The 12876-nt window shown below is 44.9% G+C and overlaps 1 protein-coding gene across 3 annotated transcripts in view; it reads right to left on the bottom strand.

Moving 5' to 3' along the window:
• The window catches only part of SLC37A2 (solute carrier family 37 member 2), a 34343-nt gene extending 21768 nt beyond the window's left edge, over positions 1-12575 (bottom strand). The window contains exons 1-2 of one of the 3 annotated variants that reach the window (XM_042957912.1): positions 11662-12575; positions 7412-7471 (exon numbers count right to left, since the gene is read on the bottom strand). Coding sequence is in view for 2 of the 3 variants with exons in the window: in XM_042957910.1 (XP_042813844.1) it covers positions 5193-5344 (152 nt within the window). In the remaining variant the exon portion in view is untranslated. The other 2 variants (XM_042957910.1, XM_042957911.1) reach the window with 2 other exon arrangements.
• Between the last annotated feature and the right edge of the window lie 301 nt (positions 12576-12876).

Here is a 12876-nt window from a genome sequence, read left to right as displayed (position 1 = left end):
TGAGTGTGAACACGAGGAATTATGGTAAAATTTTGTTAAAATCTGGCACAGTTTTTATTTTATTCATACTATTTTCAAAAAGAGGCTCTAGTTCCTTTAATATCAAATATGTCAGTGCAAAAGTAGAATTTGGTTTTTGTTCTGTTAAAATGGCAAAATTTTTTTGACTATTGGTCATTGGTCTGCTCTTAAAGAGAGGTTGTAAAATGTTATGCTCTTACCTCCTGTGTAATCTGCCTACATGGCAGAATTTGTGTGTCTTCACAGAATAATTTTCCACACTTTTTAAAACAAAGATTTCCCGCTTAGGAAATAACTTAAGTTTCCTTACAATGTTACTTTCTATGTTTATTTTTTCATGTATTATTGTCACTTTCAAGTGGGTAGACAAGAACTATTTCTTAGGCACTCATGATAAGCATTCAAATGTCCTAACAACTGTTGATTTTTGCCTTCCCCAAATCAAGTCCTACGTGCAAAATAAAATTTCCTGGATATCTTTTATACGTAAAACTATCGATGAGATGTCCAAGAGGGCCCCTAGAAAATCACAAAGATTTGTGGGTTTTTTTTTCTTCACTTTTTAAAAAGAGAGGTGCTACAAATAATTAGGTTTATTTGATATGTTGCTACTGACCAACTGCATGAAAATAACTGTGAAATCAGAAGAGACTCAGCCTTCTGTAGGTTAAATTTCTCGAGGTAAAAGGTTATTATTTACATAAATATTTCACAAATTGCATGCTGTATGAGAAGTTTCTACAGATCTCTCAGTGCCCTCTGGGCCCATGATCTGCCACCATGTATCAGCACCCCCAGTGGTGCTTTGCCTGATGATAACAACACAGTGTTACCAGTCATGGTTTCAGTTATGATTTAAAATGTTACCTGGGCTGCAATCCTACTTTAATTTGAACCTAACATCTGCTAGGTCAGTGGTTTTCAACTCAGGATGCACATCAGACTTTCCTCTGGAGTTTTATTAAAATACAGATGTGAAGGGGCACCTGGCTGGCTCAGGTGGAAGAGCGTGCGACTCCTGATCTCAGGGCCATGAGTTCGAGCCCCACGTTGGGCGTCGAGATGACTTAAATAAACAAAATGCAGATGCACAGGACTTACTCCAGACTTACTGAATCTCTTTAGTTGATATTCTTGGTACATCCTTGGTATATTATATAAATTCTGTCTCAGGATTTTTAAATATCTCAAGATTCTTTTCCTCTATAAAAATTGTGTTCGTTCATTTTTATAAATCAGGTGTCATGTTCACCATCTTTGAATGTACCTTACTACGTTTTAAGACATTGTCTAGATTTTTAATTGGCTTTATTTTGTTTTGCATATCTCAGGAACAACCAAATTTCCTGGGTAGCCACATTATTCTTGTCATGAATTCTCATCAGGTTGTTCACTTTTGAAAATTATCGTAGTAAGTTAATTCATACCTTTTAACGTCTCTGTCACCTACAGACAAATTTTTATTTTACTCTGCTGTTGCGGCTGCTGCTTCCTAAAGGCTCTTCAGTCAGCTATGGGCCAAAGGTTTTATCTCTACCAATGAAGAACTAACTGTCTCAGAAAAACACTGCACCAGGCACTTATTCTTGTGTATAGGCCTCCCATGGCACAGCTCACACATCTTTAAGAACATACCAGTGGAGGGAGTCAGGATTTCCAGAACTCGAGTGAAGAAGCAGATAGGTTTATGAGATTGCTAACCCGAGATTCAGTGGAATGAGAATTAATGATATGGGCCTAAATGAACTGATGAGGGATGGCAGTCATTTATGTCTGGAATATTGTTAAGGTTAGAGTGTTTGATGATATGTAAGGAAGCCCTTTCTATTTCTTCTTCAGCTGTCTATAACCCAAAACACTTTAGTACATTCTGGTTTTTGTAAACTGAAATGAAATATTTGCAAATATCTTATTCTCCTTACCTGACCACCATGCCCCCTAAATTCAGAAACTTTTGTTGAGTCTTCCTGCTTTTCGTAGCAATACGGTTATTAGCAAAAGTTCAGTAAGAATCCATCCTTTTTAAATGTTTTCATTTTCACTTAATTTTTTAAGCTTATTTATTTATTTTGAGATAGAGAGCATGAGCAGGGGAGGGGCAGAGACAGAGGGAGAGAGAGAGAATCCCAAACAGGCTCCACAGTGTCAGCACAGAGCCTAATGCAGAGCTGGAGCCCACAAAGCATGAGATCATGACCTGAGCGGAAATCAAGAGTTGGATGCTTAGGGGCACCTGGGTGGCTCAGTCAGTTGAGCATCTGACTTCGGCTCGGGCCATGATCTCACGGTTTGTGAGTTCGAGCCCCGCGCTGGGCTCTGTGCTGACAGCTCAGAGCCTGGAGCCTGCTTCGGATTCTGTGTCTCCCTCTCTCTCGCCCCTCCCCCACTCATGCTCTGTCTCTCTCTGTCTCAGAAATAAACGTTAAAAAGAAAAAAAAATTTTAAAGAGTTGGATGCTTAGCCTACTAAGCCACCCAGGTTCCCCTTTTTTTTTTTTTTTTTTTTTTTTTAAACCAGGATGTAATTAGAAAAATTGGTTATATAACCAAGGCTTTGCCTGGGCTGTCATATTTGACAATGATGATCGTTTAATCAGACATAACCAGCCCCATTTAAGGAACGAAGTCTGCCTGCATGGAGCCAATACTAACAAAACCCTCCCAAGAAACCTGGCTTACTGTGTTCTCTTACAGGCAAATAAGGAAGGTTATTCCCTGGCAGGCCCAGGGGTCTTAGGATATTTTCGGGGCTTCGAGTAAAGAGGAATTTGCCCAAATTTATAGGTACAGTAGGCAAAACCTAGTGTAAAGACCAGTGTCTTGGCTTGACTTCCAATCTCAAAACAGTAAATAATACAGAGATAGATAGATAGATAGATAGATAGATAGATAGATAGATAGATAGGGGCTTTTAAAAGGCCAATCTAAGATTCCTTACGAAAACTTCTAGCAAAGCAAACTTAACAAGGTCTATATTATAGATTAACACTATTGTTGCACCTATATACATAATCAGATCAAATTTAATGAGATCAAACTCATTTTGTGATTAAGAATAATCTTTGAGGGGTGCTGGGTGGCTCAGTCGGTTAAACATCCAACTTAAGCTTGGGTCATGATCTCACAGTCCATGAGTTTGAGCCTGTGTCGGGCTTTGTGCTGTCAGCTCAGAGCCTGAAGCCTGCTTCAGATTCTGCGTCTCCCTCTCTCTCTGTTCCTCCTCTGCTCGCACTCTCTCTCTCTCTCTCTCAAAAATAAATAAAGAATAAAAAAATTTTTTTTTAAAAAAGAATAATCTTTGAGACTATTTTTGATCAAAGCAGGGGAGACTGTAGAAAAAAAAATGTTTCACTGGAAAACTGTGTATTATCTAGAGGACACCCCTCCAATTATTGAATTCTATCTAGCCTTTCATTGACTTTGGGCTATAATTCTTTGAAGTGGTAGGAAACTGATAAGTCATACAAACTATGTGTATGAAACGACAGTCTCAGATTAATAGCCTTTTCTCCCTCCCAACCTGTGGAAAAACCAGTTTTGCCTCAATGTTCCTGACTTATAAATGGGCATGCTCTTTGGATACTTCTTTTTAAAGGTTATTTTATTTTGAGAGAGAGAGAGAGCGCTCACACGGGAGGGGCAGAGAGAGAGGGAGAGAGAATCCCAAGCGGGCTCTGCACTGTCATCTCAGAGCCCGATGCAGGGCTCAAACTCACAGACTGGACTGTGAGATCACGACCTGAGCCGAAATCAAGAGTCAGACGCTTAACCGACTGAGCCACGCTGGTGCCCCTGGATTTTTTTCAAATTGTGGTAAAATGCACAACACATGAAATTTACTATTTTTAAGTGAACAGTTCAGTGGCAGTAAGTACATTCACATTGTTGTGCAACCATCCCCAGCATCCATCCCCAGAACTTCTCATCTTCCCAAGCCAAAATTCCATGCCCGTTAAACACTAACTCCCTATTCCCCTCTTGCTGAACTTTTTCTTAACTGATCATAACATCTTCTGGCACCCTCATTATGAGTAAAATAAAATCTTTACCACATGTTCATTTTTATATCCTATCAGAGTCATGTTTTCATCTTTTTCTGAAAATATCTCTTCACAATCCTAAACTCAAGAAAGATCAAATACATGACGTAAATGAGCGAAAAAGGCTGGAAGTGGTGAGGACTGTCACCAGTGAGGGCGGTCACCGACTGCAAAGCACCGTGGGTGATCAACCATCCCAATTTGCCCAGGACTGAGGGGGCTGGGTATGTAGGGTTTTCCATCTAAAATTGGAATAAGTCGGTCATCTTAAGAGCACCCATGCTCTGGAAAGGTACTCCTCAACCCCTAGTAATATAATCTGAGAATTTAGGCCTGACATCTGTTTTTCCAGAGGAGCCAGGAATCTGGGTATGTCAAATTCTACAATTTGTAAATGATGGCAACTAACCCACTGTTAAAAATAAACACGGTGCAGACCCCCCAAATCGCTCCAGTGGTGGCCTCTGATGAGAGGGGGTTGAAGGCCCTCCACCCACCACACACCCCAACATGTTGTGGCTTCCACAGCCTCCCCCTGTTTGGTCAGGAGGAAAGCTACTGCGGAAGCCCCCGCACTCATTGTTGGGGTGCTAAGGGGCGGCCGAGATCAGAGAGGTATGCCCTCCCCTGGTATGTCCCTTGGGGCCTGGACCCCCTCCCCCACCCCCCCAGGTGAGGTCCCAGGACCACTGAGTTCTGGCTTTTGTGTTATTCAAGGAGTAGGAGAAAACAAAAGGGCCCCTCAAAACTCCAGCTCCCCCGGCCTCCGTTCCCCGGCAAGCCAGCCCAGGCCAGGTGTGAGGCTGGCCCCGGAGCGCCCCGGACGCAGGCAGCTGCTCCCCCTGCCAAGGCCCCGCTCACCAGCTGTCCCTGGAGAAGGCGCGGAGGAACCAGACCCCCGGGGCCAAGGCAGACCGCATCGCGCCGGCCGGTGTCCGAAGCGGAGAGGGTGGCCGAAGGAGGGGACGGCGCGGGGCGCGTGTCCTTCGCTGGCAGACTGCCGGGTTTAAATGCCCCGCGGCTCGGCCCGCCCCGGCTCCGCGGCCGGACGCCTGCAGCCCCCGCCCCCTTGCACCTGAAGGCCCTCGGGGTCGGGCGGCGCGCAAACCGCCCGGCCAACCTCCTCCGGCACCTGCATTTTCTCCCGCTCAGTCTCCAGGCTAGGGACCGAGCGCCCTCAGAGAGTCTAGGAGCTCCTCCGTCGGCCTTTGACTTTCTGCTCACTTCCCGCCTGGGCACCGAAAGCGGCGAGCCCAGACTAGCCAGCTGTACGCGACCTTCCATCCGCCGGCAGCCGGTTCCTGAAGCGCCCTTCTCTCCCGAGGAGCGGCTCCCGACACACACCGGGAAACTGAGGCACGCTGGGAAACCTGACACCCAGTGGTCCCCAGCATTACACTGACCTGAGTTGGGGCGCACCCTCAGAGCAAAGGAGGTTTTCAGGGAGCTATGATGTTGGCCCAAATATATCTCCCAGGCCTGGCAGGGGCTTCCTGTCCCACTCAGGTTCCAGGCTGTGTATTGAGCCAGGCAGGATTCTAGCATTCCCCTTCCCCAGAAGGACTGGCCTTCCACGCACTCTTGCGGGGATAATCTTGCAGCCATTCCTTCTCTCCCTTCTGGAGGCGAGCAGCCAGGCAGCTGCTGTGTGAAGGAGCACAGAATTCTGTGCCTTAAAAGTGCTCTGCAGGTAGCCTAAAGATTTCCAGGGTATGTTTCCATCTCTAAAGAGAAGACATTGTGGGGTGAGCCACCTGGGTGGCTCAGTAGGTTAAGGGTCCGACTTGGGCTCAGGCCATGATCTCGAGGTTGGTGGGTTTGAGCCCCACATGTGGGTCTGTGCTGACAGGTCAGAGCCTTAAGCCTGCTTCGGATTCTGTGTGTCCCTCTCTCTCTGCCCCTCACGCTCCCCAACTGTCACCCTCTCTCTCAAAAATAAATTTAAAAACCATTAAAAAAATTTTTTTAAAGAAGATATTGTGAGATCTTTGGATACAAGCCCACAGGTGAATTGTACGGGGCAGGGGGGGGGGGGGAGAGGAAGCATTCACTTGGAAAATAAAGTTGTTAATAGAGCATAAAATAGAAACGGGTCTGTGCAAATTGGCTTCAGCCCCAACACCGCACTGCCCCCAAGTCCTAGGGGTGGCCAGACCCTACGCGCAAGGTCAGCAAAAGAAGGCAACAATTCCACCAAACAGGTCAGGGCCCAGAATGAAGGGCCTGGCTGTTCCCAGCCCTAGAATCAAGCAAAAAGAGGGTAAGCAGAGTTGTGAAACCCTGTTGATGCCAGGCAGTCAGAGGCTGAGGTCTGGTGGCAGAAATGAAGACAACAAGGAGAGGACAGGAGGTAAAGGGGTGGAGAGAAAAGAGGAAAGGAGGCGGAAGGAGCCAATGCTAGATTAGGTACAGTACAGAGAGGTGAAACACCAACGGGAGAGCATAGCAAACAGCAGCTAACTTAACCCCCAATTATACCACTCACTATGCCTAGATGTCCGTTCATTTCATTCTCACAAGTCAGTGAGATGGGCATTATCCATCTGGGATCCATTCTGGTTTACCTGGGATAATCCCAGGAGACACCTGATGTTTCAGAATGTATGACAGACCAGTTCTGGGGTCAGACACACCCAGTAGACATTAGGCCTGAATGAAAGCAGGTTAAGGGGTAGAAAACAAACTAGAAAAATGAGCTGATATCCCCAGGAAGACAGCTACTTGTTCCTAAGGGACTAAAGAGAAGGATAGAGTTGAAATACAAATGAGCCAAGGAAGCCGCTGAGTTACTCGATGCTATAGGGGAGGAGAACATGGACATCACTTGAGGAATGGAGGGGACCATCTCCATGGCTCCAGAGGTGCCACCCAGTCTTCAGTGGTGTGGAACATCTCTTTTGATTTCAGACAGTAAGAAGACAAGTAATAACTCTCACCACTGCTTGTTTCACATGCCTCTCAGGAGACATGGTGTTTGTGCCTCTTAGCGGACCATGCTTGCCTGGGGCTGGAGCTCTCAGAGAGACATTACTAATATGCCCTCGTCGTGGTACGGCTAATGTGCCCGGAGTGCCAACAAGTAGCTGGGAGCCGGGCCAGTCCTGAGATAGTCTTTGCCTTGTTCCAGTTCCTTCCCTGTGAGTTCCAGCCACATACTCCTGTTCAGGGGCCAGGATGGCAGCTTGGTAATGTCTTTGGTAATAATAGACTCTTACCAATGTCCCTTACTTGCTCCTGTGGGTGAGCGGGACAATCTCCTTATTTCCGGCAGCTTGGGGGAGTGACAAAGAGGATGTTATGGCTCAGATAATCCTTTCACTCACCTACACAAGCTCTCCACTCTTGACTCACCTTCCTGTTCTCTGGCACCCCTTACACTCCTCAAACCCTGCAGGGTGCGGACAGCAGTATCTGATGGCAATAAGAAGGGAATGGATGAGTTACTGAATCTGAAACTAAAGGAAAAGATATCTAGTTCTTATTGTGGATAGTCCTCCATCATTTGTCAAAAATGCTTACTGTGGTTTAGGGGCACCTGGGTGGCTCGGTTGGTTGGGTGTCCGGCTTCAGCTGGGGTTGTGATCTCGCAGTTCGTGGGTTTGGACCCCACGTCGGGCTCTATGCTGACAGCTCGAAGCCTGGAGCCTGCTTTGGATTCTGTGTTTCCCTCTCTCTCTCTGCCCCTCCCCTGCTCACGCTTTGTCTCTCTCTGTCTCTCAAGGATAAATAAACATTAAAAAAAAATGCTTGCTGTGGTTTAGTATCATGCGCTTATAGGACAGGAGATGGCCTTTTTGTTCATCAAATGCCAGTTCTTACTGCTAGCAAGTGTCACTGATCACCCACAAGACTTTCTGGGTAGCCAGTAGGCTGTACTGGCCCTTTTAGATATGGCAACAGCATCCTCCCTGTTTTTTTCTAAGGGACCCGGAGACCCAAAGGCTGGAGGAAGCCTATGAGAAGTGCCATGAGAATAAGCCATTAGGCAACAGAACTCCAAAATCCAACCACACACATACAAGTGTTATTCTCACTGCCCTCCTCCCCACTTTTGTCTTACTAAACAGAAAGTGGCATCATTTTTTATGATAATTATTGTGAAATTTCTTGATAGAATCAAGACCCAGACCCTTGATTAATGGGGTAGGAGTTGGGATATTAGGGGACATAGAGATTATCCAACCTTTCAAAGAATCAATTTCAGGGTGCCTGGGTGACTCAGTCACGTAAGCGTCAGACTCTTGGTTTTGGCTCGGTCATGATCTCAGTTGGTGAGTTCAAGCCCCACATCGGGCTCTGCACTGACAGCTAGCTGCAGAGCCTGCTTGGGATTCTCTGTCTCCCTCTCTCTCTGCCCACCACCCCCACGCTGTCTATCTCTCTCTCTCAGAAATAAATAAACATTAAAAAAAAATAAAGATTCAAGTTCATATTAGGCCTTTTTATTAAGATGCTGAGTATTGTAGTGAAAACAACATAGGCTTTGAGACGGAGTCGATCCTAAGATATTACTACCTCTCTGAACCTCAGTTCTTTCAGCTGTGAAATGTGGGTCATAATATCTACCCTGCAGGGTGGCTGTAAGAATTAAAAATTGTGCATATAAGGGAACCTGGGTGGCTCAGTCAGTTGAGCATCTGACTTTTGATTTCCATTAAGGTCATGATCTCACAGTTTGTGAGTTTGAGCCCCACATTGGGCTCTGCGCTGACAGTGTGGAACCTGCTTGAGATACTCTCTCTCTCTCTTTCTCAGCCCCTCCCCTGCTTGTGTGCTCTGTTTCTCTCTCTCAAAATAAATAAACTTTGAAAATTCTGCATATAAAAAGTGCCTGGCCAGATTAAGTAGGTTTGGTAAGTGGAGCACTGATTATTATATGTGCATGAGATATTGCCTACAATGGACAGACACCAATGGTCACTACAAATGAGAACAAAACATAGGGGTCAAGATTGGAGTCCTTAAAAACCACCAATGAGTATAGCAAATAGGTTTGACTTGTAAATCCTTAATATCCTGTGTGTGTATATGTGTTTGTGTGTGCATGTGTATGTATATGGGTATCTGTGTATATATGACTTTACTCAGTGAAGTTATTGTAAGCATCATGATAACACATGTTGAATAATTTCAGGTTGACAAGGATGGATGTATGGGTTGAGTAAAGTGTCATAAAAAAATGAAAGAAGCTATTATTATTTCAAATATGTCAGATGCTGACATTTCACTAAAAAGAACTGCAATTAAATATCTTCTAGCTGGGGCGCTTGGGTGGCTCAGTCGGTTAAGCGTCCGACTTCAGCTCAGGTCATGATCTCCTGGTTGATGAGTTTGAGCCCCGTGTCAGGCTCTGTGCCGACAGCTCAGAGCCTGGACCCTGCTTCAGATTCTGTGTCTTCCTCTCTCTCTGCCCCTCCCCGACTCATGCTTTCTCTCTCTCTCTCTCTCAAAAATAAATAAACACTGGGGGGCCTGGGGGGCTCAGTCAGTTAAGTGTCTCTTGGTTTTGGCTCAGGTCATGATCTCATGAGTTCGAGCCCCATATTGGGCTCCATGCTGACAGCATGGAGACTGCCTGGGATTCTCTCTCTCCGTCTCTCTCTCTGCCCCTCCTCTGCTCTGTCTCTCAAAATAAATTAAATAAAATAAATAAATAAATAAATAAATAAATAAATAAATTCATTCTTCCAGCCAACACAGTCAAAAGATAGAGACAAGCAAAGTGACCATGTACCCCAAGAGATTTTGTTTCATTGAAAAGACAATGTTCTGGAAGGGTTTGGCCAAGAAAGTTCTAGCCTTGATATAAATGGTCAAAAGTAAGGGCTTCAGTCTCTTCAAGGCAGGACTGATGGATGGTTCATACTGGCCAGAAGAATGGTCTTTAAAGGAGACTACTATCAGCTGAACAAGGAGGCGGCCCTGCTCTCAAATGGTCAACCAGTGATGGCAACAAATATATATGAGCGTGACCTAAAAGCAGGAAAGGGAGGAGCATACTGAGGAAGCAGTTAAATCATTAGTCTCCCAAAGTCATTTTTTGGGGCGGTATGTGTGCAGAAATAATAAAAAAAAAAAGATATGGTAATGACAAAAGTGAGGTGGCCTCAGGCAGCCTAGTCATGCAAGCTGAGGACAATTTTTGGCTGCTCTGGTATCTGGAAGTAACAAGTCACTCATCTATTCATTTAATAAACACTTGTTAAGTGTCAACTATGTGCCAGGCACAGCACTCTGCTAGAGATACATTGATAAATAGGACAGGTACTGCCCCTACCCTCAAAGGATTTACAGTTGAATGGGACAGAGATGGATAGAGACATAATTCCACCTCAAAGAGCTCCAGCAGAATAAATCAGTTCAAATAAGAAATAGCTTGCAGGATTATGTTCATTCTGCTATGGTGGCACTGAGAAAGGGTCAGATAACTGGGAAAGTCTTGAAAGGCTTCACAGCAGGTAATACAAGAAGCAGAACTGAAGTACAGCTAGGTGACTGCCAAGTAGAGAAGAGGAGACAGGAGCAGCAGAGTGCACAGGCACTGGTGTGTGCTCAACAAGGAAGCACAAAAAAGCAAGACAGATATATTTAAGTGGTGCATGCGAAATCCATGTAGCTGGAGGGTGGCATGTCCAAAGTGTGGAGCTGCAGAAGTTAGGACTGTTATACCTGGCTGTAAGATACTGAAGAGCCTTAAAAGTCCATGTTAAGGGCTTGGGATTTTAGCCTTTGGACAGGATATGATGAGGAGGGTTTTAAGGAGGGTTGAGACATGATCGGATTTATGTCCTTAGAGGAGAAATGGCCACTTGAAAGCTCTTTGTGAGATTTCTCGTTCTGGATCAAGATGGAATAGACTCAATTCTCCCTACTCTCACTAAATGCTGAAAACCCTGGGCATTATATATATATAGCAACATATACATGACTCTGGATGAGCTAGGAAAAGATCTGAGGAGAGACACAGCAGTGATTTGTCTGTGTTTGCTTTTTGCTTCATCTATCTGAACTGGATGTTGGAGAAGCCAGCCATCTGGAAGAGCCAACAGCACAAAGAAAAAGAAAAAAAAGAAGAAAAAAAGAAAAGCCGGCTATATCTAGTTAAAGGATCCAGACGGGGGTAGTCTAGCAATAGCCACCCTACTCCCACCAAACACCACAGAAAACTTGGCAGCCCCTTCCCACTCCTACCAGCAAAAGCAAAGCAGGGAGCCTCAACATCCATTTGGGCCTGGCTGTAACGAGGTATCCCCCCAGCCCCACAGTCAGAGTGGTGTAAGGAAACTACAAATGGGAGGCCAGAACTTTCACCAGCTTCCAGTGGTAATGAGCACCTAGCCCCTAACACCATGGTGTTAGTGGAGGACATGTGGGGATCAGTAAGGAGGCACCCTCCTGATCCCAGGCAGGGTGATGTCAGTAGAGAGCCAGAACTCCCACTAACCAAGCGGTAATGAGGTGTCCTTCCCCAACCCCCACCAAAGGGTATCAATGGAGGCCAAGAAGAAAGCTGGATTTCAACCACCCACCTGACAGAAAGGATTAAAACCAGAACCCAACTGCATGCTATCCCTTTCTTAAAAAACTAAACATTCACTTACCATACAGTCCATTAGCGATACTCTGGGCATTTATCTCAGATAAGTGAAATCTTCTGTCCACACAAACCTGTACACAAATGTCCACAGCAGCCTTATCTGTAATGGCAAAATACTAGAAACAACCAAAATGTCCCTCAATGAATGAGGGGCTAAACAAACTGTGGTCCCCATACCACGGGACACAATTCAACAATAAAGGGAACAAGCTATTGATACACACAGCAACTTGGATAGATCTCAGTGTCATTAAGCTGAGAGAAAAAAAATTAATCTCAAATGACCACTTGCTGTATGATTCCACTAATCTAATGTTCTCGAAATGACAAAATTATGGAGATGGAAATGGATTAGTGGTAGCCGGGGGTTAGAGACGGTGGTAAACGGGAGGGGTGTGCGAGTATGACTACAGGGGTAGTAAGAGGAGATCTTTGTGGTGATGGAATAATTTTGTATCTTGACTGTGGTGGTATTTACACAAATCTACACAGGTGGAAATGGCACACATAAAACTATACATACATATTGTACCAATGTCAACTTTCTGGTTTTGATATTATACTATAGTTACATAAAATATAACCATTGGGGGAAACCAGGTGAAGCCTACATAGAACCTATCTGAACTACTTTTACAACTTCCTGTATATCTGTAATTATTTTTTAAAAGTTTTGTAACAAGACAAGTGTTGGGGGGTCGGAGGGGGAGGCAGCTGTTCATCAACTTTTAAGTTCCTTCCAGTAGTTCTCAGCTTGCTAATTCTAGAAACAAGAGATGGGAAAAAAAAAATAAGAAATTTACCTTTTAAATATAAATTCCCTCTTTTGAGAATATGCCGTAAGTAGCGGGATGAGCTGTCCATATGACTCAAGTTAACATCAAGCAAGATTTCGGTAGTGTTCCTTAGATTCCAAGTTCTTAGTTCTTTTTTTTTTTTTTTTAAATATTTTTAATGTTTACTTATTTTTGAGAGAGAGAGAGTGTGTGAATGGGGGAGTGGCAGAGAGAGAGGGAGACACAGAATCGGAAGCAGGCTCCAGGCTCCAAGCTGTCCACACAGAGTCCGACTCTGGGCTCGAACTCACCGACCGTGAGATCATGACCTCAGCCAAAGTTGGACGCTTAAACCGACTGAGCCATCCAGGTACCACCCCAGTTCCTAGTTCTTGTCTGACACCTTCCTCTGCACCACTGGATGGCTAGGAGATAATCTCCTC

The sequence above is a fragment of the Panthera tigris genome, chromosome D1, assembly GCF_018350195.1.
Source record: "Panthera tigris isolate Pti1 chromosome D1, P.tigris_Pti1_mat1.1, whole genome shotgun sequence".
NCBI lineage: Eukaryota > Metazoa > Chordata > Mammalia > Carnivora > Felidae > Panthera > Panthera tigris.
This window is presented reverse-complemented; position numbering and strand designations above follow the sequence as displayed.